This window comes from Numenius arquata, chromosome 14 (assembly GCF_964106895.1).
Source record: "Numenius arquata chromosome 14, bNumArq3.hap1.1, whole genome shotgun sequence".
In the NCBI taxonomy this organism is placed as follows: Eukaryota; Metazoa; Chordata; class Aves; order Charadriiformes; family Scolopacidae; genus Numenius; species Numenius arquata.
Genome location: NC_133589.1, coordinates 128,929 through 156,028, shown reverse-complemented (window position 1 = coordinate 156,028; position 27,100 = coordinate 128,929). Strand labels below are relative to the sequence as shown.

General features: G+C 41.0%; 1 protein-coding gene across 2 annotated transcripts; it reads right to left on the bottom strand.

The window, feature by feature from the left end:
• Window positions 1–253: 253 nt before the first annotated feature.
• On the bottom strand, window positions 254–27,100 carry EEF2K (eukaryotic elongation factor 2 kinase). Of its 2 annotated transcripts, XM_074158286.1 has the most exons (18): window positions 26,776–27,100; window positions 24,914–24,964; window positions 23,021–23,121; window positions 21,385–21,445; window positions 20,501–20,538; window positions 17,692–17,863; window positions 14,538–14,687; window positions 12,868–13,000; window positions 12,047–12,174; window positions 11,255–11,456; window positions 10,908–10,975; window positions 9,616–9,693; window positions 8,727–8,789; window positions 7,281–7,415; window positions 5,871–6,059; window positions 5,339–5,463; window positions 4,001–4,179; window positions 254–3,376 (listed from the first exon to the last, which is right to left on the bottom strand). In XM_074158286.1, exons 1-18 carry the CDS (start codon window positions 27,019–27,021, stop codon window positions 3,267–3,269), a joined length of 2,229 nt encoding a protein of 742 aa, XP_074014387.1. In that variant the 5' UTR covers window positions 27,022–27,100; the 3' UTR covers window positions 254–3,266. The 2 variants fall into 2 exon arrangements, with proteins under 2 accessions (XP_074014387.1, XP_074014388.1); XM_074158287.1 differs by lacking the exon at window positions 24,914–24,964 and having other exon boundaries at window positions 26,776–27,021.

Here is a 27,100-nt window from a genome sequence, read left to right as displayed (position 1 = left end):
GTAATTGAGTGCAAATGAAACAGCACATTAACCATTTAGTTTTCTTGAGGAAAACACAAATTTTCTTGGTAAACATCTAGTTACTTCCCCCCAGTTAGTTATTTCTCACTATTGAAAGTGAAAGAAATCAGGGATGGAAAAATAGGAACAACACAGAGGACTTCTGGGAGCTTGCACTAGTAGGATTGAACTTTGGCAAATTACAAAAAAACAAAAGCAAACCCCCACATGCAGTGACTAAAACTCTACTGAGAAAGCGACAAAAGGAACAACTTTATTGACCAGCCAGAATGAAACCAGACAAAGTAAATGTGAGGACTAAGTGATGCAGGCAATCAGTATTTGCATGCCTGCCATACAAAGGATTCCATCTCACTGTCCTTATCCAAGCAATATTCCCACTTACAGGGGGAAACACTGAACCCAGGTAAGTCCTGACAGGCCTCAGCCTCAGATTTATTTTCGCATTTGTTAAAAATACAGATTTTTATTTATTCATTGTGAATAGATTAAAAATACAGCATATAGCAACATCATTCCAAAAGTCTGTCAAATATATAGTTTTTCTCTTCAAAAGAACGTCACAGAATAAGTTGTGCATATTTCTGTAAAAAATTTCCATTTTCAAATTATTGACAGTCCTATTTATTGTATAGCTAAATAATATGATACCACCTTCAGACAGAAGGTAGTCGACATCACTGAAAAAGTAATATTTGCAAGCAAAGTATTAATCATCATGATTTTTTCACTGAGCTGTGTGCACATTTACATACAGCATCTACAGAGAGCTGTCAGCAACTTTAGCAACTACTGAATTTAGCAAATTAAACTACACCAACATGTCAATAATTATACTCTATGTCCCTTACTTACACATTTTGGACAGGCACATTCAATCTCTTCTCCTCCCTACATGGCGGCTGGTGGTCTTACACATGCTTCCTTCTCAAGGAAGATCTCAAAGGCTTGGCATCAACACCTTATGAGGAAAACAAATCTTTCTGTCTGATTTTGTTATAGTGCCTACACAGTACAGGTTCTGCACAAAACACTGACTATTCGTCTGTCTTCAGAAGTGAATGGCACAATATCCTCTCACTGAGAGTTGTGATTTTAATACTATGAACTGAAAGAGAAATAAATTCCACGTCCAAAAGAGGCCTTAGGCACCTAAAGCAGAACTCTGGATAGGCACTTAAGACATCCACCTGACTTGCGATCCTACAAACTCTGGCTCTATTTCAGCATATTAGGCCCAAAAAAATATGAGGTTCAAAAAATTTGGTTATTTTAGTACCTAGCTTAATCTCTAAGCCCAACGGAGATCTAGAAATTAGACATTCCTCCACTAGTGGGTGAAGAGGTTCACCTTCACTCTCAAAACAGAACAAGAAACAAAATAAAAACAGGCCAGGAGCACTACTTTTCCACACCCTCTGCATTCTACAGCAAGAAGATGTGTCCATGTGTCGCAAAGCTACTCATGGCTACAAGTGCCTGGTGGTTACAGCACCCACTCAGAAGCATGACATCCAAGGATAACTTTTCCTTCTCTCCTAAATAGGATTCAAATCTTCCCATCTCACTTCCTGAACCACCAGGATATCACCTCTTTCAGACAGTGGTGCTGGTTACTAACATCAGGCTTGGGTACTGTTTAAACAATAATTCAAGATCCACTTGCCAGAGAGAGTAGGTGGGGAAGACAACTTTGGAGCTCGGTGACGGACACTCACACAGGAAAGGAATAACTGATTTCTGTTCCTTGAACAGTTCCTACATTTTACAATAAATTAGTATTACTTGACTATGCATGCAAGAAGTCCCAACAAAATCAACTCCATCCCCTAGCAGCCTGCTTAGTTTTAAGCATGCTCTTAAAAGCCCAGGTAAAGTGAGGCTGGTGAGCATTATAGGTCAATTCAGGACTTCACAGGGGCTGCCTCTTATATCAATTTACACCCTCAGGAGACTGTAAGGCAAAGGCAGTAAACTCCTGCAAAACGACAGTCAACCACGACCAAGAAACAGGAATAGCTTTTATACTATCCATACAGATGGCACAGCAGCTTTAGAATAAAATACTGGATTTGGAAGAAACATATCTCTATGTAATAATTCAGCCATCACCATGTATTTGTCCTCCCATTACTGGTTAGGATTATGCAAGTAGGAACAGAGAAATTCAAGTGCTTGAGGATAATATTATTTTCTCCTTTTACTCAGCAATTTTCTTTGACTGATGTTTGAAACCATTCGCAGATAGAACACTATTCTAAATGCTATTTAAGCCAGATAATTTAGTTTCTTTACATAGAAATAGATGAATCAACATCCTCTAACCTTTTCAAACATCCCTCTGGAAATGGTGGAAAAATGTATTCTCATTTTAAGTGAGATGATCTAGCTTCACTGAGAATTGAGATGTCACTGTAAAAATAACCTCATATTATCCAAATATTATAGATCTTGCTACTGTACAACATTAGACAAATATCATGTAGGATCAGTAGAATTTTACACAACTATGTTATTATATGGTGCAAATTATGAAAATGAGAGAGGTAGCTGGATGCCTCACCTCATCAGGAACATCAGTGATTTTCTGATGGTAAAATATGCAATGCTGGAAATGAATAAAACATATTCCACTCAGAATATCCTCACTGCCAATTTGAAGCATCTTCCTCACCCCCCTCAAACTGTAAGGGTTCTATCTGGAATTTGTTTGAGAAGAATAACAAGAAGTGCCCAATGACACCAGCATAATAGAATGGGACTACTTATTAAAATTAGTAGCTGCATGCCTCACTTGAAAATTTACAGTCACACGCAAATTCGGTGAGAAACACCAAAAAAAGATGAAGAAATGCTGAGAATTTAGGAAAATGTTTTTCTGTATGTGGAGAAGAAAAATGTAAACACACTGATGATTTGCTGTGTAAAAAACAGGACATGTGAAACCTAAATAGACATCAGCTTCATTATTCATCAAAAAAACTAAGCCCCTCAGTTCTAACAGTTAAAAAAAAAAAAAAACAATAAAAGGTCAAGTGTGTCTGCATTACAGCTTTAAAACACTGCAGAAGTATGCCACAGCACCCTACATACCACTTACATTTGGATTTCCCCCCTTCAAGAAACCCCCAAAAACTAAAATACAAAAAAAAGAAACTGGTAACACCACATAAAAATCTATCTTTTTAGCTGCAAATGCGGCAAGTCTATAAAAAAAAGTATACAAGAACTGCTTAATTGCGGTGTTATTCTTCCATCATCGCCCAAGCCTCTTCTGCTTTTTGGTAGTACTGATTTGCCAGTCTGCCTTTCATGGCTTCCATTGCTGTTTCTGCTGCTTCTGTGTACAGCTCACCTGGGGAGGAAACAGTATCAGTTATGGTACAGGGTAAAGAAAAAAACATCTCTTTATCCTGACGCAATTAAAGGACAAAAAGAGAAACTGAGGTCGAACTACAGGGGTGGGTGAATGAGCGTATTTTAATAGTGTCAGCAGAGTTACATCAGCTGGGAACCTGGCTTTCGCTTTTCAAGTTGAAAGCTGCATGACTGGCTGCTAAAGGCTCCTCAAGGGATTTGCAAGGACTGGACATATGACCAGTCGGTAGGAGTCCCCCCGAAGCCCACATACATGACACAACTAAGGCAATGCTGTGTCAGGCCTGGGATCACGGCTGTGACTCAATACAAGACACAACCTGCAGTTCAGCGGCCTCACAGGGAGCAAAGGTGGCTTGTGAGTGACTCACTGGGTCACAGGACCGGGCCTGGCACCGACCCCTACCCCATCACCAGCAAGATCTCTTATTTCGCTGTTTTCAGGCTTCTATCACCCAGCATCATTACCACTTCATCTACAAATGTGAGGGTACTGACCCTCTGCATGTTTGTAACAGCTGAAGCAGGAAATGTACTTCTGGGGTACATGTTGAGGGAAAAGGGAAGGATTACTTATTACAGAAACAAAATGAGACCTCACCTGATCTCTGTGGATCCTTATTCAGGTGGAACCCTCCAGTCATTAACATCTCTGCTTCCCTGGCCAGCAGCAGATACCGGGGCTCATCCTGAGTGCCATCATATTCCCCTCCCTCATCATAATCGGTCATGTTCAGTGCTGCGTTGTACCAGTACAGTGCCTCCTTCCAATCCTGTACTCTGAAGTTCAAAACAATTTTTGAAGATGGTTACCTTAGGAAACAAATGTCCTTGCACTGGAGACTCAGAATTCAATTTTGCAGTACCTTCTCAGAGCCTTGACGCTCTCCAAGAAAGCAAACGTTTTCACAGAGGCTCACTAACTCTGCACTGCAGCATCAGGTCACTGAATCAAATGAGGCTGGGACCACTTTATGCAATAATTACAGAGGAGAAAGTTATCAGGCTGTACTGTGTTGAGCTCCAGAGCCTAAGCTTTTGTTATAGTTGTATGGTTTTGGTCTGGCATTTATATTTGTAAAGGTAACTAATTTAGAAACATTCTGAAGTTGCAGGGAGTCCTGTTTCATAAATACTTTAAAACCAGCGATTTTCATGTTGAGAATGCTCAGTGCACAATCTATTTCTTAGTCACAATGCTGCTCCTATCCTTCCTATCAAAATAGGACCGCTGGCCAAATTAAGAGAGACTGAGGTAAAAGCATTTTTAAATTTCTTAAAACCATCCTTAATTAAAAGTAATATCCTCAGCATTAAGACTATGTTCCTGTGAAATTTCTATTTCTACTTTTATTATGAGAAGCAGTAGCGGCTACAACTGTGACAAATACTTTGTTCATCTGACTGCATTTCGTCTATAGTCACTTTACAACTTCACCTAATTCTCCTATTCCACAGCTTCTTTCATAGTTTAATTAGGAAAAAAAACAACACCCACTTTTAGAAAAAAATGTGCTTGCAAAAAGGTCACTAAGGAGACACACAGTTGTAAATACTTTTCACTTACTTTTAGGGTACTACATCTCCAAAGGATCTCTTGTGTTCATTTGTTAGCACTGATCCCAGGATTTTCAAGACTGCAACTCCCACTGAAGTGAAGGGGAGTTTTATCACCAACTTCAGAGCAAAAATACTTGGCCATCACAGGGCAACCTCAGCCAAACTCAAACACACAGCTGCATCCAACAGCAGAAATGATCTCTGCTATCATGGCCTAAACCTTGCTTTTATTCACACTTGGGTAAGTTTGAAGTAACTCCAAAATGCTACTTCATAGCATTACTGACATAACAGCTCTTTATGTGAATGGAAGGCACACATATCAAGTGCTTCCTCCCATGGAGCACCACCAAGTGAATTACTCAGTCATGCATAGTACCTGTCTGAACCAAGATTTACACCTGTATCATAGGCTCTTGCTACAAGAATCATGGAAGGCCGGTCTCCAGCTTCTGCTGCTCTCAGCAAGTAATCAAATCCTTTGTTTCTGTTCTCCTTCGTGTCCTAGTAAAACAAAACAAAACCTCTAAAATGCATGTTTCTAAGTAAAACCATCCCTTCCTTCCTCTAACACTAAATGCAGCTTCTCCAAGTCAGTAATAGCTGCAAGTGTTTAGCATGCCTGAGAAACAGGCACAGCCACAAAAAAACCCTAAGACACTGAATAGTAAAGATCATTTCAAAAATGTCCTGAAGATATGCAGTAATTTGCTAGCAAAACCAAGAACAGGCAGAATTTTTTTCCTGCTTTGTCCGAGTCCTTAATTACAAAGTTATCTATTTTCTCTGAAGAGGCTACAGAACACCTAACTACAGTTATTGTTTTGTCTCCACTTCCTGTTATTCTTAGGTTATTTTTACAATGGACCACAATTCTGCATTTTGGCATTTTCTTTGAAATTCCTGTTTACCTCCAGAGTGACCTCAGAAAGAATGTGATGTGGCAGCTGAGAGCACATGAGCCCTAACCCAACGATGGCTTCCAGCTCCCCACAGTCTGCAGCGTGCTCCAGGTGGAACAGGGCTGACTCCTGATCCCATTCCTTGTCTTTCTCACAGAAACGCCCAGCTTCGTGATAGCGAACCATGGCCAAATGCACCTAGAACACAATTGCACAGGAAAGAGCCACAAGTATAGACCTGATTCTTCAAAATCCCCATGCTCAGTCCGGCCCAAACCACGACATTTACTTGGGCACAAAAATACCTCGCTGAGGTCACTACTTAATTAAAGCTAATTGTGTGCCTCTCTGTGACTAAGCAGAGGACTAGTTTGATAACACACGGACCTGGAGCCTGACTTGTTCCTGAACAGATTAAACAGGCAAAAAGTGATGATTATAGGCAGGGCAACTGCCTGTCCAGTTCTGTAAGCTTAGACACATACAGCTTTGCAGATCTGACTGCTAGAGACAGAAGACCTAATTCAACAAGAACCTCCCCACATCGGTGTGCCCTAAGCAGTATCCCAGCAGGTTGCCACACCAGAGGACCAGTGTGAGGGGCATATCCCAGCATATCTGCTAGGGCCTTGGAGACCTTTAGGAGGGAGTCAAAGTTAAAAGCACCCAGCCAGCAGCTGCCTAATGTGCCAGCCAGCAAGACACATGGCAGAGACCATGGGTACCGCAAGGGCCCCTACAGAGAAGGAATTAACCTGAAGCACAGAAAATCAAGAAGGTTATCCAGGGTAAAATCCTCATACCATTGAAGCCTTTATTGTCAGAGGGGAGTGGGGGCAGGATTTCATTCCAAACACGTTGTGGGATTTTGATTTTTTTTTTTTTTTTCCTCCCTTCCCCAAGGAAAAGGCAGGTTTCTTCTCAGACCAAAAGGTTTGAGAACGTCTGAGGCTCTCAGGATATTCAGGAAGATCTACACCATGTGTTTTGAGCGTGGACTTAAGCCCACACATAAGCCCAGACTTAATTCACATTTACATTGGCTGGGATAGTCTGGAGTAAGAAGAGTTGGTCCACGCTACCATTTTTCAGGAGCCCAACCTTGCCTATTTGCAAGTTGTGGATCAGGCACACCATATCTATCCCACTCCATCTTCTCTGTGCGAATCCTCTGGAAAGGCAGGTGAACCAACAACAGGGTCCTTCCCAAAGGAGCCCAGATATTGCAAGTCCAAAGACAGAGGGAATTCACGGGTTCCTGAGCTGAGATGTCTTTTATAACATAGGATTAGGTGACAGAAAGCTATAGACATTTTCACCTGCACAAATAACTCATGCAGAGAAACACCTCTATGCAAGTAATAAATGCAAGATGTTCCTTTCCAGTTGGAAAGAACAGGATTACTGCACCCATCCTACCTTCCCAAGGACTGACTTCCCAATTTTCTTTTCAAGTTCTAGTGCGTTGAGCCTCTGAATTTCTTGGGCAACACAGGATGGTCTGTGGATGTGGACTCTGGAAGAGTTGTAGAGATTCCATTTCTCCACACTGATCTGAAATAGGAAATATACTATCATTTCTATTCAAAATTAAGATTTCCGAACTATTCAATATGGATTGCATCCAGAAATCAAAGCCTCCCCCCCCCCCCCATTAACGTTATTACTTATTAGGAAATACTGTAATTTAAAACACAGCTTTCAGAATTCATGTTAATAGCTGAATAAATGGTAATTATTCTTTGTTAAAGAAACAGAATAAAGCCCTCTGTTTCTAATCCCCACATCAAGTATCTTCCACAAACGACAGCAGCGAAGCAAAGCATTAAGTTCTGAATCAGAAAAAAGGTACTTATAAAAACAAGCACCTGAATAGTCACACTGCAAGCACTGAGGTTATCCATGCAAAAAAAAAAAAAATTAAATCCGTACTTTTCTAGTCAGAATTTCAGTTCAAAACATTTTAAATGCTACTTGCATTCTACAACTCTAGAAAAATGAAAATTAACAATGCAGAAGATGAGAGGCAGATACATGTATTGGTGTTTCTCAGGATGTCCAAACACAACGAGAACAAACAACTTTTCAACATAATGGGTGAATGGGAAACAGTAGCCAAAACCAATCCTATCAGGATGAAAGCCGTTGGAGGTACACAGGGGAAGCACAACAGGGAAGGCTACTGGCACCAGTCTGTTAAAGCTGTTTCAATTTCCTGAATCACCAATTTATAATCATTACAAGGAAATTCTGAAAAGTATCTAATTAAAACATTCACTGTTGTCAAAGCTCTGTTTTTTCTTTCCTTGCAGAATAGAGTTATTTGTTTAAGTTTAAAGCCACATAAACTAATTATCACAGAAGCTATATTTTGTAAAAACATAGGAGGAGGTCTGGTCTTCCCTAAGCTCAGTTAGATACACAGTGGAGAGAGCTACTGTCACGTACTTCAAACAGTGCATGTTTAAAAAAAAATAAATCATCCAACCATGATAGGACACGATTCCAAAAATAAAGTGCAGAAAGGAAATAAAATCTAGTTAGGCAGAAAAAAAAAAAATAACCTGTAGAACTGTAATTATTTTTTTAAAGTGATAAAGCTATGCATAATCATTAATTTATGTTAGAGATCAGTTACAGAGGTGACAATCTGTTTATAACATTACTTTAACTGGAAAATAAAAACAAAACAAAAAAGGAAACAACACAGAGTGGTAAATTAATATTAATAAACATAATCTGTAGCTGAAAAGGAAGGAAAACTGACATCTGATTTAGTGATGTGAAGTTAGATGGCAGATGAGTGGAACAAAGGACAAGCAGAGTGGCAAACTCATCGTCTATGAACATTTCTGCTTTATTTACCCTTGCAGAGCTTCCCAAACTGTCTTCATCAGATTCATGTCTTCGGTTGTTGTTTGAATGGCCCTACGTTAATGTAAAGATTTGCATAATTTAATTTGCAGCAACTGATGTGTGCCAGTTCCCCTCTAGACTGTTCTTATCCACCAAAATTAATAGTGACAATGACCAAAATAGTTTCTACTGGATTCTTTTCTCTCAGTGATAGCGCAATATAAAAAGAAACATACTGAAATGGTAAAGAATGTGTCACACCCATTCTCTAATCCTGTAAACTGGATATCCCATAACAAACACCTTGTCACTTCAAAGGCGACAAAAGGAGTAGCATCAGTATTCTGGAAGCAGTATTCTCTTTCCTGTCTTCTATTTAAATATCTAGTTAAGAACTTCAGGTAAAAAAGCATTCATTTCAAAGTCTGTATTTTAAAGCAGTAGCCGACTAACCCACAGAAATTCTAAAGTTGCATATTATTAACTGACAACAACATTAAGTTCTATGATATCCTAAGCCATATAAAGTCATAGAAAGAATAGAGGGTAAGAGAGTCTGAAAGTAAATCATATTCATGGATTCCATATGACAAGAAATTGGCTACCTTTCTCAAATGCAATACAGAATACTTAAAAAAAAAACCACCACAACAATATGCCAGTGTTTAAAATTAAGCTCCTCATTATAGTCTCTCTCCTGTAAAAGCATCATTAGCATTCCCAAGATGAGCAAGCAAGTTTGCAACATGCGGGAATTTCTTTCTAATGGTTTCCTCCGTTTACAAAGTCTAGATCAAGAGGGATAAAAAATAAGATTCCTCTATTGTATTCCTCTGTAAGATTCTTCTGTCTTGAAACACTTCAAGTACGAACAGGCCCAACTCTGCTAAATTCTTACCCTCTCTCTATGATCTAGATCTTCTTGCTCACTTCTCTTTTCACTGGGATATCCGCTGTCTCCCCCATTTTCAAAATCCTACAGAAGAACAAAACATCACAATGTTAGCACTACCCTTTGTGAGGATCTCAGCTTGACATTTCCCACAGAGAAAACCTTCTGCTGGTTCAATAAGATACGCTGGATGGATATACTGGATGACTATTATTGTGTACTATCCTGGTTTCAGCTGGGAATTAATTTTCTTTCTAGTAATTGCTATGAAAGGAATATCAATAATGCATATTGTTTTAGTTGTTGCTAAGCAATGTTTGAATTTTTGAAGGACTCTTTTCAGCTTCCCATAGAAGCTGAGAAGGAGCATAGACAGAATAATGGAACATTCCGTACCACAGACATCATGCTCAGTATATAAATGGGCGCCAGCTGGGAGTAGGGTGGGGATAGAGTCTGCAATCAGTAATCAGAAAGGTACCCATTCACCAGGCAGGGAGTCATTTCTGTCATTATTATTATCATTGTAATTTTCCTTTTCTGTTACTGTTTCTATTGAACTGTTTTTATCTCAACCCACAAAGTTTTTTCCTTTCCGTTCCTCTCCTTTTTTCCCTACCCTTCTGGAGGAAGGGGGAGACCTGCGGCTGCGTGGTCCTGGCTGACAGCTGGGGTTAAACCATGACATATGTTGTGTTGCCTCTGACAGAGCAGGATCTACTGACCCAGAAGGTACTGTCCAAGTTTATGTTCTCTCTTAGATACATACAGGAGAAAAAAAAAAAAAAAAGTCAAGGACTCACATCTTTATCAAACCAAGAGTCCACTGAATACAGTTTTCAGTCTTCAGTGGTAGCCAGTTAAAATATAAAACAGTAACCGGCAGCCTCTGGCAGTAAGGCCCTGGTGTTGGAAAATTCCCATGGAAAACTTACTGCAGTCTCCCCAGGCGAGGTTTTCTAACATCCCACAGTACTAGTACTTGCAGAGACCTAATCAATGGGGATTCTGTTTAGCTTTCATACCACAGCAGTGCCAAAGACACAACATGCAGGCAAGGGAACATATACGCACTTTCCTTATCTGTTAAAATACATCAAATGCAAATAAATTTCCAGAGTGGAAAAAAAAAAAAATCATGCTATCTTAAAATAAAATGTTCTTCCTTCATTAGAAAGAGCAAATGCACACCGGTAATGTGACCTGCAGCAATGAAAGCAGGCAGAGCACCTTTACGTGCTTTTACTGAACCAAGCCTTCAGGCCATCCTTTAAAGACACATTCATTAAGGAACTCACCCTTTGGTTATCAAGCTGATCATAGTCTTTGTGAACCAAGTTATCTACTTCGCTGAACACAGGCCAACCTAGGAAGAAAAATACTTGCTTCTTACTGTAAGGATAACATGTTTGAGAAGAAAGCTCTAGATACCATCATGTTACTGCATTTTTTTCACAGAAACATTTGTGTATTAATAATCTACACACAAGTAGTTTTAGTTTTATTTCTGCTCAGAGAAGAATGCTAGAGACAAGTATTGTGGACTAAATACAACATGCTGCTGTGTTTAAAACCAACAAAATAAAACAAGTCACTGCCAAACATTCAGGAGCCCCCAAGGAAGTTAGGTATGAAGATCACTCACTGAGCACGTCCATCTTTTGGCTGTGAGGGGTTGCTGAGGAGGGAGAGCAGGGCAAAGAGTCAAACGCCACATCGCTCATGCTTTCATCTCCGGAGTTTTCAGACAGGCGGAAGAGCAGAGGAGGCCGACTACCAGAGACTGTTCTCACCCGGCTGCTGCCACATTTTTCCTCTGTGCCACGGAGAATTGTCTCAGCAGATTCCTTGGCAAATTAACAAGAAAGTCCCATGAGTAATGCTTCTCTGTATTCTAATGATGCTATATAAGCCAACATGAATGTTTATTACCCCCCTTTACAAAAGGGCGGGTATAAATACACATGCGTATACATAACTATTTGCTTTGAAAAGTTCTATAACCCAACAAAATATCAAGTCCTGGCATAGTTACAGTCAAACAGTTCTGTTTAAGACTGAATTTCATTCAAAGCATTTCATCAGGTCCCAGTCCCACTAATACCAGTTGAAACTGAGATCAGTTAAAGACGAGCAGTTCTACTCTTTTTGTCTCCCCAAATTAGGTTTGTGAGGTATGAAACTTACTAATGACTTCAGCATTCAAAGATATACTGGGTCCTAAACATACATGTGTTACAAGGTTCCCTATGTATTAAAGCTACAGTATTAACTCAGAGACAAGTGTGGGTAAGTCAGCTTTAAAATGCAACATTAGTGATTAAGATGGTTATATTTGCCATTTAAATAGCATATTTGAATTTTATTTAAAGGGCTTTTAAAATCAGAATAAATCAGCTACACTGCTTGCTTACACTTTTTTTCATCAAGCACTTACAAGCAATTTTTTATTAGAATCCAAGGCATCTTTCTCTTTGGATGAAAGATCAAATGGTGCAAGCCCCATGCTTTTGCAAATCTTGTTGCAGGAATGAGAATGAAAGAATAAGGCCATACCTCGAACACCTACAGCATTAAAAAATAGTGAAGAAAGGCTTTACTTTAAGTTTTTATGACAGTTTGCTTATTAAAAGCTAGAAGTCCCAAGGCATTTTCTAAAAAGTCAAAAGATAAAGAAAGAGAATGTGCTTTGTAACATACACAGCTCAACCCACTTCCGTTTTATTTTAATACCTGTATGGGCTTTTCACTCGTTCTGCAAGAGAGAGTGAAAGGAGAACTGCAAAGTCTTCAAAAGCTATGTGTGCACAGGATATAATAAATAAATCTGGCTGCATCATTGAGAAACACACCTACATTTCATACTGCTTACAAAACTTGCTGTGTCCTATAAATAACTTCATGTATGGACACTTGGAGCTTTACAAATATGCAAGGCCTATCTCTCCACATTCAGCTGCATCCATGCCTGCAACGTGGCAAGGAAATTAAAGGCCACCACTACTGCTTTCACATTGTAGGAAGTGACTTAATTTCATTACTTGTTTGGTTTAAGAGTAGACAAGCAGACACGAGCCAAGATCAGCTCTCATTTCAAATCTGCCCATGCACAACGGCTGCCCTGTTCAGGGATCCCAGCTGTTTGCAAGACCCTCAGAAACGTGCCTGCTCACTCAGCTGCGTAGTGGCTACCCAGCAGACAGCTGAGAAGAGAAAATAAGAATCCATTAGCATGTGAAACAGGATCATCGATTTTACCTAGGTTGCCATCTCCAAAATCTGTACCGTTCTCTGTATGGATCTGAGGATCCGTGTAAAGATCTCCAACTCCCTGGATATCAACAACAATGAGTTGGTGTCCTGAGCGCTCAAAGGTGAAGTGACTAAAGGCCTGGGAAGAACCACAGAAGATGTCTGAGAAAACTCTCCCTCAATCTACTGAAAACAGCAACGCACATTCATATCTTATACATGGGCAAAGAAGCCTGGTAACACTATCGGTGAAATATAACTGGTATAAACATAATGATGAAAGCAATGAGAGACTAAACGCATGCAGTAGATTGCTTCTCCAACCTGCCCCCACTCAGTGCAGGGCTAAAAGAGGTAGGATGAAAAGAAGCAGTGGGAACACGCATGGGAGAGGAAATTGCTTTATTCCTCCTTCCTGTACCAGAGATTCTGTTTTCTACTACAGTCTTCACCTTAGGAAGCGGGGAGCAGCCTGGCAGAGAAAACAACAGCAGGCTCTGGTACCAGTGCAGAATCGCTTCTGCTTAAACATCCTGGCTGTGCCTGTGGACCTCAAAGCTCTGCAGCCCTGGGATGCTGCTTCCTTCTGCCAACAGGCAAAGATTTGCCACATTTTGGAAAAAAAAAAAAAAAAAAAAAAAAAAAAAGAGTGAGCACCTCTACAAATTCTCCTTCCCCTACTATGGCCTTTGGGAGGTCCCCCTGAACAGCTGATCTGGCTCTACATTCATGTATCATCAGATAATGAAATGTGCGTTAGTACTCTTTAAATGCAGAATTTCAAGAATCAGGTATAAAAATCCCTTCTCTTTGGCATAAAGCTGAGACATTAGGAATCTTCTGGGAAGGCCTCCAAAAACGCGCTGCTAGGCCTGACAGAGGTGACGGGTGGACATAAACAAGCATTTTAACTGCAGCAGATCTCATGGAACATTTTGTTCCCAACCTGTGAAAGCACAGCACTGATTCAGTGTGCAAAAGACAGCCCAGAACATAAACCCTCTGCTTACATTAAGCATCAGGACAAACACCTTAAAAATACCAGGAAAAAATGAAAAGAACAAAACCCTCAAGCCCCAGTAAAACACTCCTTTGCTATGCTGACCACTTTGCATTTTTCATCAGTATTTTAAAGTTCTTTTATGAGATCCAAGAATCACTTGAAATCTGTACTTGTATTTCTGTACGCAATCTCAGATTCACCTATTCAGAGGCTGTAGCTGAAAAAACCCCAGATTCTTGTATGCAAATGGACTAGATGTTTAGTTACACGAGTTGGGTATCTGCCACCTCTTTTTGAATATTACATGAAGCACCAGAAAACTATTTAGGACATAGTACAGAAGAGGTCCCTGCCTTAATTTGAAGAGAGTCTGAAATATGTTGATGCTTGCAATTATAATTAAGAGTCAAAGGACTTAATGTTTCCGAAGAGTATTAACCATGTTTAACTCAAATAAAATCAACAGACACTGAAATGAAATAAAGCAAGCACACTCAGTGGCTGAAAGAGCCGGGCCCAAATAAGGGGTAGACATACTGCAAAAAGAGAAATTAATTTGGCATTGTACTGGAAAGCCTGCAGTTTCATTTCTTGGCAGTAATGCAAAAACTCTGGACAGAGCCAAGAATTTCTTTGCAGCAGACTCTATGGAAAGCATTAAACAAACTCTCACTTGCGGAGTAAGACGAATGTTGTCATCTCGCACAAATCCAGAATTTGAGTTGTATTTGATGTACTTGCCCTCAATGTAATGTTCCAAATGAAAGAGTGGCTTTCCAGGTCTGTTCTTCATTTCAATTATACAGGTCTGTACTATATCCACCTGGGGGAGGGAAAGAAGATAAACAATGACAAACAGAATACTGTCTTCAGATCAAAGTGTGTCTGAATCCTCCAGCTGTGAAAACTTTCCCAATGGGAGAAGCTGAAAAATTGCAAAGATCTGTCTTTTTAACAAGAGGGTGGGGGAAGAGTCACATGCTTCTTAGATTATTGGAGGAATGCTATAAATTAAAAGCAGTCACTTCAAAACAGCTCACTTCTGCAGGAAATTCCTCTAAAAAATTCTTAGTAAATGTTGGCTTGCCATTTTATTTTTGTGGGTATCTTAAGAGTAGACTCCAAAGAGTCTGTACCCAGAAAGCAAAACATACAGTAACCACTGCACAACTTGTAGAAATGCCTCTTCAGAGAAGATACTCTTCAGAATATCTTCAGATACTTCTGTATCCTGCCTCACCTCCTCCCTCTCTCCCAGACACATTCCTAAAGGAGAAACCATCACAACTCTCACTTTACTTACATCTTCTCCCCTATGTGAGTTTAAAACTACTAGATTTTCAGATTCCTCTTTGTGTGCTTCGCTCTATACCTCACCTTGCTGCTGTTAGACAGGTGGTTATTAACTAATCCTCATATGGAAGGCAATACACATAGTCCACATATTCAAACGCACTCACTCATTTTGGCTATTAAATGGCTATGGCCCCCACACTGAGACACAGTTCCTGACCCAAGCATCTTGTCACATCACACATGGTCTGTGGTAGAGCCAAGGGCAGGAACCATGATACCACAGTGCATGTGCAGCACCCCTCCTACAAGCTGCCTCTTCTGCTCATTTGAAGTCACAGTTAACTCAGGCATTTGGTACCCGCTGTGCATTGAAGGGACTCAACAGCTTCATTGATACATACCGTGGACATACTCAAAGAGGAGCTACCGCCCGGGAGCAAGTGAGCTTTGCGGTTCCTCATGCCTGCACTTTCGTTTCTTGTCTTTTAAGAAGCTGATTGCTGCTGGAGGCCAGCTTTGACCAGCTATTCAACTTACCAGCACGGAAAAGTGCAAAGCTCTGTTGGCTGTACAAAGTATTTAGTATGGACCCCAGAACCAGAAATACAGCCAGCAAGTCAGTGGAACCACCTCTTCCTGAATCCTATGTGTTTATGCACATCACTAGCACAGAAGATGGGAGCTTCTCTTGATAACCTCAGCCTAGTCTGATATCCCATACACCCAGGAGTTTCATACATCTTAACGCTTTGCACTTAACACAGTGTGCTAGTATTGTCATTGAGACACCTAAAGGAAACAAAGCCATGGTAGATTATTTTTTGGAAAATTTTTGACCACTCCTCAGATATCTGTATTTGAATTGCTTCGTAAAGTTATTCAGGCTTTCAGCTCTTCTTAAAAATCAGTGCTAGTTAGGTGTTTAGATAGGTTTGCAAGATTTAAGAATCTACCTTCCTGGAGCACTAACAGTTAAGTGCTTGCTGACGCTGCAGCTGGCAATGAGTTCTGTGACATCTGTTGATAAAGGCTGTTAAAGCCATCTTGTTAAAGGCTGTTGATATTGTATACCTGGACTTTCAAAAAGCATTCGATACTGTCCCCCATACAATTCTTGTGGAAAAACTGGCTTCACACGGCCTGGATGAGCATACGATCCGCTGGGTCAAGCAATGGCTGACTGGAAGGTCCCAAAGAGTGGTGCTCAGTGGATTGAAATCCAGCTGGTGGCCGGTCACAAGTGGTGTGCCTCAGGGCTCAGTGTTAGGACCATTTCTGTTTAACATCTTTATTGATGATCTCGACAAGGACATAGGGTGTAACATCAGCAAGTTCGCAGATGACACCAAGTTAAGCAGGAGTGTTGATTCCCAGGAGGATAGGGAAGCTCTACAGAGAGACTTAGATAGATTGGATCGTTGGGCCAACATCAACGGTATGAGTTTCAACAAGGGCAAGTGCCAGGTCCTGCACTTGGGCCACAATAACCCCGAGCAGCGCTACAGGCTTGGGGAAATGTGGCTGGAAAGCTGCCTGGAAGAAAGAGACCTGGGGGTTCTAATGGACAAGCGGCTGAACGTGAGCCGGCAGTGTGCCCAGGTGGCCACGAAAGCCAACGGCATCCTGGCTTGTATTAGAAACAGCGTGAGCAGCAGGAGTAGGGAGGTGATTGTGCCCCTGTACTCGGCACTGGTGAGGCCACGCCTGGAGTCTTGTGTCCGGTTTTGGGCACCTCAATCCAAGAGAGATATCGAGGTGCTGGAGCGAGTGCAGAGGAGGGCAACGAAGCTGGTGAAGGGCCTGGAGAATAAATCTTATGAAGAGCGATTGAGGGAGCTGGGACTGTTTAGTATGAGGAAGAGGAGGCTGAGGGGAGACCTCATCACTCTCTTCAACTACTTGAAAGGACACTGTAGAGAGGTTGGTGCTGGTCTCTTCGCACAGGTAACTAATGACCGAACGAGAGGGAATGGCTTTGAGCTCCAACAGGGTAGGTTTAGACTGAACATTAGGAAAGAATTTTTCACAGAAAGAGTGGTCGGGCATTGGAATAGGCTACTCAGGGAGGTGGTTGAGTCACCATCCCTGAATGTGTTTAAGAGACATTTAGATGTGGTATTGGGGGATATGATATAGGGGAGAACTTTGTAGTGTAGGGTAGATGGTTGGACTCGATGATCCCAAGGGTCTCTTCCAACCTGGATGATTCTATGATTCTATGATCTCTGATTATCTCAAAAGCAGCTGGGCAAATATCAAAAGAAGCAATACAAACACTGTTTTATTTTGGTCTTCAGTCAACAGCTGGGAACAGTCATAAATTCATAAACACACAGCCCCTAATTCTGGAAATATAAAGCAATTTCTGCATTTACTTCATTAAAAATCAGGTACTATTTAATGGAAAACACAGCAGTGCAGAAGAATCTATTAACAGAATGTGAACAAGTAATTCCCTGAAAATTAAATTGAAAACTAATCTAATAGGAGAGTAAGACTGCATTTTTGCTTAGCAAGATCTGTGAATGTACCTGTTTTGGTGGCTTGTGCCGGTTGTACTCTTCTCCCCAGAGTTTTGCTTCCATCTGAAGTCGGACATCCTCAAAATACACATCCCTGTCTACACTCTCTACGTATTGCTTGGCAACATAGTTATAGGCACCTTTCCAGTTCTGCGTGTGTAAGAAATTGGACAGCTTTTTCCTGAAAGACAAATCTATCGTTGGTGAAAGCAAAACCAAGAATTTCAATTCTGTCTTTCCCATTTCTTTGCCTACGTGGACAGAGCCAGGCCCTGAGGTCAGCATCACCCCCAGTCATTTACCAGATACGCTAGCTGAAAAGCAAAGCACAGGTAGAGGGCAAGGGAAAAAGCACCATTGCATATGAACGGCTGGGATGTGCCAAAGTGCCTGCTTGGTTTGACTGCACCTACTTCTACTCTGAACTTCCTTCTTTTCTCATTTCCTTTTCCTCCCTGCTCCCCTCACACCCAGAGTATAAAGGGTCAGTGCCACCTCAACGCCCTGTTCTAATGTCAACAATAATTTTCTGCAGAAATTTACAGGCAGTGGCCTTTCAAACATGAACTGAGAGGAGAAACCCTCTTCTATGATAAGAGCAAACTGCTGCCTTGTCAGCACACAGGGGTTACTACTCAGTAGTACGCTTCCAGAGGCAAAGGTGCACCTGACAGTTCTTACGATGTAGCTTTTAACTTTTGTTGATGTGCAAAATCTTAATCCACACATCTCTCAAAAGTGTGGGGGGGGGCACAAGAGGATCTGCTGGCTGCCAACAAATGGATTAATGAATTCTGCAACCCAGTGGTTGCAGAAGATGCCAAAGTTAAGTCAAATGGGGAAAAAAAACCCACAAACATTATCTAGAATTCCAAAGCAGACACAGTCTTCTTTCCTAGAGCAACTTCCTCCCCTCCCACAACCCCTCAGCCAAGAGCTTAATTCAACAGAGAAGATCGCAAAAAGGTATAAAAGCCCCCCACCATGGCAGCAGTGGTAGCTGGAGAGGCCAGCGATGCCAAGCCAGTCTGAAGGGGGAGGAGGAGTATGAAAAGAAGCATCTAGAGGAAGGCATGGCTGGCTCCTGAGCGGTTCTCATCCTTTGCTCAGTAAAAAACAATGGTTTCTCTGAGCCTTTCTCGGTGCCATGGCAAGTCGCACGTTTTGAGAAGGTAGTAGCAGCACTCAAACTCTCAACCCTTCCCCTCTCCCTCCTAAGATTTTGGTGCAAGGTCTTGTTACAGGGGACAGTAAAGGCAAAGCAACTTCAGACTGTCTGTCCTACCGGGATGGGCAGTTGCTATAGCAGAGGCCTTGGAACAAGCAAGACAAGAATTCAGCCATGATTTGAAACCTTTCCAGTTCTCTGAAGAAACCCATTTCTCTGCAAAACAAGCCAGCTCACGTGCCCTTCTAAAGCCAATACTCTCTGAAGTTCCTTGAGCCAAATGCCATCACTGTCATGACTAAGGACTCAGAGAGTTGCAAAAATCTAGAAGAGAAAGCTCCAGATGAGAAATATCAGTGCACCACTGAGAGTTATGGAAAATCCAGCATTAAAAAGTGGAAATACAAGTTATGCTTTCTTTGTACAAGAGGTTAAGGCAAAGCTGCAAAGATAAATTTCTGTTTATGGCACTACTCAAGATACTGTGTAAAGGGGAGTTTGGTAAACAACAAGAGCTAAAAGCAATGTCAGCAGGCTAAGATTTGTGACTTCTTAGGCATCCTTCACTGCTCTATCTAGCTTTGTAATAACAGAGCCACCTGCATGAACTGACACTGAAACAATGCCAAACTGGAGGACTGAGAGGTTACTTGTCCTCCTTTTTGTTCAGGTTCAAAACAGGTTTTTGTCATTCAGGAGTTCTCTTTGCAGAAGTGAAACCAGACATGAAATGCAATTTCTCTGGATTCCACAGCTGGAAAGAAGGGGGAGCAGCCTTAAGCACATACATGTACATTTTCCAGAAAATATTCATTTCATTTTTTTCCAGAGCCTGGAAAGGGTGGGGTACTCTTCTAGCACAAACTGATTTACAGCTAGATGCTGATGCCCACAACCATATTTGCTAATGCTCTCTGAGGAAAGAAAAGTTCCTCCTCTGTCTTCTCCCACACTTTACCCTTCTAGAAAGAGTAACTGTGAGTATTTGAGCTCTGCCTTACTTAGGACAGGATTATTCTGGTAGATGTGATCCAAAGTAAACTCTGAGAGGATAACCTCTTTACTGAGGGGGGCTGAGTTGAGATTGCACCATCCAACTATTCTTTCCCCTCTTCTCTGCCTAACCACAGGCCTCAAGTTGGCTTCAGGCTGCACACACCTGACAGCCTCGTATCAAATTCGAGGGTATTTTAGCACACTAGGAACACAGAAACAAAGTAGCTGCTTCTGTACTTTTATGAGTATTTTGCCGCAAGAGATGGTGGAAATAGCATAAATTTATAAATTGCTAATTGATAGGCTGATTATACTTGCTGGAACTGGACACGATTGCATGTTATCCATCCCACCACAGTTCCAGCACAGACAATGGCTTGACTTTCCAAATCAAGCTTACTGGATGCCTGCACCACACTTGCTTCTGCTTCCCTTAAGAGGATGTTCTGCTTTCTGATCCCCACTTCCTGTGCTTCGCCTGGAGCCACACAAACAGGAATAAACCCCTCAGCTATGCCTTTTAGAAAGACACAGCAGGGAGCTAATGGGGAGCCACACTTTACACAATCTCCACCAAACCTAAGTGACATTCCAGTCACCACAGAAGAAAATACCGCATGGAGGCCAACAAAGATAAAGCCAGCAGATACTTACGTTCTGAAACACTCTCGCATTGCTCCACGGCCAAAAGGCTAGAGAAAAGAAAAAAACAAAAACCCAGCATTGCCGTTTCCACAAAGTTATTTTCTTACCAGTAACAGACACAACCATGTGTTCCCCTTTATTTCCTGCAGAAAGCAGTTCTCAAGCAAGCTGCTTCTCCTCAAAGAAAAGTGAAAACCCACTGGCAGGTATAAGTAGCAATGTGGGGAAAAGACATTGGGAGTAAGTCCCTTCTCAATATCTCAAGGAGCAGACATGACATGTCTTTTAAAGAAGCTATTTAAATTCTCTCTCTAGTTTGGAGTCAGCTCTGTTGCGGCAGTCTAGAGAAGCTGGCTTCGCAGACCTCATGCTCTCTACGTTTAGACTTCCACAGAGGATGTGCCAAACAGAGCATCACCTCCCCAGACACCAGATACTAGGTCAGTAACATGGGACAAGGCAACTCCAACACACCACCAGCCCCATGATTTAACTGGGAACTGACAGTAGCTTCCACCCTCACACACCAACCATTCGGTCTGTTTTCATCCTAAGAGCAGAAATTACTTGGAAGCACACAAAACAGTAGGACTATTGCCAGGCAGGGACATGAGGCCAGCAGGAAATGGAAGAGAGATCATTAGGAAAGGAACAAATGCCTCATGTTGCTGACAGGGAAGGGCTGACTCCATGTTCTACTCTACTCTGGGAAGAAAAGGCTGTTGGGACACCAAAACATAGTGGATGAGCTGAGGAAAAAGAGAGGTAGGAAAAAAGAATGACATTGAAACTTCAAAACTTCTATATGAGGAAAACTTGCTGCCACTATTCAGTAACAGGGAGGAAATGACAAATTTGGCTGCTAACAAACACAAAGGACAGTGTGATCTTACTTGTGAAGCCATCTTGATGAGGACTTCATCTTCAACCCAGTCCCCCGTAACTGCATTGTACCTGCAAAAATCAGGAGATGCGCTTCAGAACTATGCAGAAGGAACCCAAATCTTCCCATCCCCAGCGCGTATCCTTCTTTATCTCTAGCTGACTGCTCAAAAGTGCTGCTGCCACTCAAACATAAAAACTTCTAATCTTCCCACCACACTCCTGCCCTCCTTACACAGGAAAAAAGAAATAGGTACAGAGACACTTAATCCTATTGACAATGAACAGATTACGCTACAGAAGCTAAACTTTTGCAGCACTACAAATTAGGCTTTATCTGCTTTGACGTCCAATCTCCTTTGTGATGCCTAGGCAGCACGCTGGGGGCAGAAAGAGCCTTACCAAGCCCTGCACATGGGACAGGTTGCCTCCCCAGCCCTGAGCCTGTGTAACCCTGGTTGTGGTGGTGGATCTGCTGCAGGGTGGTGGAGGAGGCGAGCAGAACGCTGCACCAGCTGGGGCTGCTAAAAGCAGCGGGGCCAAGAACAGCCCAACACGGCACCAAGGAGGAGCAAGTCTCTGCACAGCCCTTTGATAACACAGAGTACAGCTGTGGTTTCTCCCCATCCCCTAAGCTCCCCACACAGCAAAAGCCAAACTGAGAACCACAGTGGCCAAGTTACCAACACATGATTGCATCCAGCCCAATTCCCCCGACCTGCACCAAGTACTTCATATGCATGCAGACACCCCACATACCCCCTTAGGCTGTACCACCCCAGTTCACAGCAGACAAAAGAGGTGGAAGTAGGAATATCAGAGCCATCTCTTTTTAATAGGGTATTCAAGTAGCCCTAAACCAACATTATCACTTATTTGTCTTTTAAAATATGCATGCTATTTCAGGACTGCGTGGCTGACTGGGGACAGATGCAGTCTATGGGGAAAAAGAGTGCTGCGTGACAGTGTTATGTGATGGCAAGGGAGGTCTCCCATATACTGACCCTAAGTGATAATTAACTGGCCTCTTGCTCCTACCCCTTCCACCCAGAAACCTGCGTCAGTAGGGCAAACGTTTTGGCAAAGCCATGCTAAAGCTCTGAGAATAGTTTAAGAGCTAAACTCAGTTTCAGCACGTACACCACGCTGAGCTATTCTGGGCTTTATATGGATTTAAATTCCAGCCACATGCAGCAATACTGCATGGACAGGCAACAGTGAAACTGCTATTTTGGGAAAGGCAGAGTGTTATGTTGCCTTTTTTTCCTAAACCATTCAAACTAAGTATGCTGCCTCTTTACTGGATTTCATTTCCTTATTAAATTAAGTCTACAGCATTAATAAATCAACCAGAAAACACCTTTCAGCCTTGTTTCCTGTCTAGATGGTGAAACTCATAGATACTACGTAGGTGGGAGAGAGAGAAAGAGCGTGGCACTGGTTTGCTGAAAGGTTTATTTATTTTTTTTTGATGATGAGCAGTATTTACATATCCCTGGGAAATTCAGTTAAGACACTCACTTTGGGCATTATTGAAAGTTCCTCAGCCATGTAATTACACATATTCTGCCTTCTAAAAACATAGCCCTTGCATAAACCAGCGCATTCTGTTTAGCATCAGCATTAAAAGCAGAAAGACTCACAGACCTGTAACGAATGGCTTGTTCTGACTCAATGTCCTCGAGATGAAATTCTGCCCACGGATCGGGCATGTGCTTTGCTTTCTGAATAGCATGTTTCCAGGTTTCCTGAAGAAGTTACAAACTGGCAGGTTATTTATGATCAGCAGCAACTCACAACAATGCTATTTTCTAGAGCACATCAGGACCCCAATGCTGTGAAGACGTGTAACTACACAACCCCCCAAAGCACTATTCAGAGCAGGGACCGAGAGGTACAGAAGAACACTCTGACATTTTTATAGCTTCAAGTATAATGAAACACAGTTCAAAAATATAAAGCATCATGTTTTAAGTTCAATTTGCACTGTCATAAAATTACTGAGGACAGAACCTGGTCTAGTATATACCAAGTATAATTTGCAAAAATCTGTTGTAATTTGCAAATACCTCTAACATACGCTGCAAATAGTGGTAAGTCACACTTAAATGACATTAATTGACTTTTACTGGTTTGATTTTTAACTTTTTGTAACTAACAGCACATGCTGACAGTGTAAGCACAAAAAAGTCCATTAATGACAGAGCAATATGGAAGAAGAAAAAAAGTTCTGTAAATCCCAAGGCCCCCAAATTATGCTCAGCACAAGAAAGAAAACATTAGAATGTTGTAAAAGGAGATTATTATAACAATTCCAGACAAGTAGCTATTACAATCTCCACCAAGTCAAGAGTAAAAAATCAAAGGAGTTTTCTGGAATATAAACAGTCTTTCTCTACCAGCCAATTTGGATGCTTTTCTCCTAACATTTTGATTCCCCTCTTTTTACATTGTACTGTTCCAAGAGAACTGGAGATATGATCCTGTGATGTGCCAAAGACCTTCTGCAAGGTGAGCAGGAGAAAAGACCACTCTGCACCCACACCAGTAAAGAACTACTCAGCTCTGAGACTCTGTTACCGCCTCTCTGACTGAATTTCAAGTATGTAGAAACAGTAACTTTTACAATATTGTTTTTTTTTTTCCTTTGGAATTTAAATCTGTCAAAACTTAAAAGTATAAATTGATGCAGCAATGACATCATTAAGTTTTTGAAGCAGACGAGCTTTTAAATTGTTCATGTTTATCTTTTATTTCAACTGTAAAACTGCATACCTTGCAAACAACTTGAACATCCCCCTTTCTGATAATAAAACCACAAAAGAAACACAATACTACAATAAATAAAACAAGTTTAAAAGACAGGCTGAGAAAGATCTCCTGTGTGTTTCATAACAAAATGAAGTTGCCTCAGATCATGCGATGATAAACATTCCATATGGAGCTGGGAACTTCCATACTTGAATATATATGAAAAAAAAATAGGGAGACAGAAACAAGCCAAGGCTCGGTCAATTATCTATGTCAAATCATGCTTGAATAGGGTCCCTCTCCAAAAGGGTGATCTGTGTCCATGCTAGGTAATGATTTAAATAAATTACTTGTGCTTGATCTTGTGAGGTGCCTTGTACAAAAGCTGTATTCTAATCTTCAAACAAACAAAAGGTGGACTTCAAGGAAATGGCGCTAACCATGCAATTTTTCTCCTGCTGTAGGTGTCTGTCTGCCATACAGACCAAGCAGATGTCCTGCATCCGTCCTATTCTTGTTCACAGTAGGAAATACTGTGAAGAAACAACTACAGATACATGCTTTAAAATAAGTGATATCTCAGGGTAGAGAACAAAAGATGGTTATTATCTCATTCAACAGGTATCTTTTTTTAGTTTTGACCTGATGACTTTTATGGGCTGAGGCAAGCAGTTCTCCCAGACAATAAAACAATGAACAAAAAAAGGCCATAAAAGGAAAACAAACAAACAAACAAAAAATCTTAATGCATCTATTAGATACTGTGTTCACATTTTCTTTTTAACCTACCCGACTATGGTCAACCACAGAGCCGTGCTTAGAACAATGCTGTGCGTCATTCTAAAGGATGCACGAGAAACATAAAAGTAGGAAAATACATGTGATAAGACAGATGTTTGACAAAGCGTCTCTATTCTCTTTGTTAATTAAAAAAAAAAAAATAATAAATTTTTCCACTTAAAAGCCACTCTTAATTTACATTCCTAATTTAAGTTCATTCTTAGAACTTCTGTGAACCAACCTACAGAGGTAAGTTGTCAAATTTTTTTTTATTGAAAAATATGAGTTTTAAAAGAGTCTTGCCTATTAACTAGCTAATTAACCATTGCTGAGTCCTGTTTAAAGGCAGAGAGCTAATAGTAATTCTTCTACCTGTCTCTGCATTTCATTATCAATGGCCACACTGCCATCAGCTTTGGGCCGCGACAGGCAGACTCTGACCAGACCAGGCTGTGGTGGTTTAAGATGTCAGTCCTGGCTGTCAGCTCCTCTCTGTGTTGGTACTCACCATTTCTGCAGCTTAAGCAGCTGATGAAGACTTGCTTGCTCCATGTCTCAACCCAATGCATTTTATCTGTGAGAGGAGCTAAAAATGCCAAACAAGGCCTTGTGACACCCAAAGCATGGGTGCATATATTCTGCAGAAGCAACACGATAGCTTAGGAAGGAGGAAATCACTACAATTTCTTAAGTCTTTATCAGTTTTATCTCAGGCCACATGACTCGGAACTCGCACTGCAAACTCAGAGGCAAGTGTTTAGTACATGCTAAAACACACACACAAATTTAGACTAAGCTCCCTATCACATCTTAACTTCCTTAGCACAGCATACACTAAAATCTGTCCTCTTGTCTGGACTAAACTTGTACTCTTCACCTTCCTCAGGAATATGTACCTTTTAATGTAAAAATGATAAAGGAAAATCTTACTGCAGACAAGACAGTTTCACTTTTAATGTGTTTTAATGTGTTAGCCGACTAACATAAACCCTCTGGTATCTCTTCAGGAACAAAGCATGTATTAGGCATAACCAAGATTTTAAAGTATCTATTAAATAAATAGTATGTTAATATTTATAACAAAAAAATGTGTTAATTAAACACATTAAATCCCAGCCTAAATAAAAATCTAAGAGACATGCCAGACGAGCACAAATGGTGCATATTTGGAGTATCTAACCTACAAAGTGAACGTCACTCGTGTTCTTGAGGCTCTGCTGCCTGTGGGTTGGTCTCCCTTTGCCTGGCCCAATCTGTGCAAGGGAGCGGAGCAGGACACGCTGCCAAAGAAGCGCCAAAGCCCCTCTGACCTCTCTGCTGTCATCGCTCTTCATTTTGAAAAGGTCAGGAACTACTGCCAGTGTGACACTTCATGTCCAAGCACAAGAGTCAACATGTTAAAAGCTCCCCCAGAAGGAACTGTAACTGGAAAACCTATCATTACAATTTAATCATTTACAATTTAATTTGTCCAAATAAAAATATTATGGATTATTAACTCCACTTGGCAAAATCCATAATAAAATACCTTTTGCCAGGCCCCAATTTAGCTTACAAGAAGTATAATCTTTTAAATCTCCCAATCAATGTATTGCTTTTTTAATGGTTTGATCATAATGGCAGTGAATTGTTCACCTTGATTCTGCTGCTTTTGTAGGTGAAGATCTCCCACTGAATTAAAAGGGACAGTAAGCAATTCAATGGCAGTGTCAGACTATTGGCTTAATGGAATTAACTGCAGGTCTGGAAAAACAGATATTTTTTTTTTTTTTTTATTGAAGCGTTAGTTAAAAGAGATGAAGCAGTTAGAGAATCTCTCATACCAACTACATAAAACCAAAACCTTATTGAAGGCTGGAGCCAATACTTACCTTAAAGCTAAATGAGTTTCTAGGAGAAGAGCTTGAACTGTACTGTTCAGTTTTTGCTAAGTTGCTATAATAATTGTCAACTTTGATACCAGCAGACTTGTTAGAAACTGGATCCTCAGTTATTGGACAGATAAAATAATTGTCTTCATCATCACTATCAGCATCAAGATAATTTCCAGAGTTTGCTGTAGTTGATCTAACATTATCAATCCCTTCCATACGAAAAATAAGATCCTCGTCTGCCATGTTTGTGGGAGGTCAGTTTAACTCCTGCAATGATTAAAACAGCCACTATTCCGACACACATGCAAACAGAGGGAAGAAG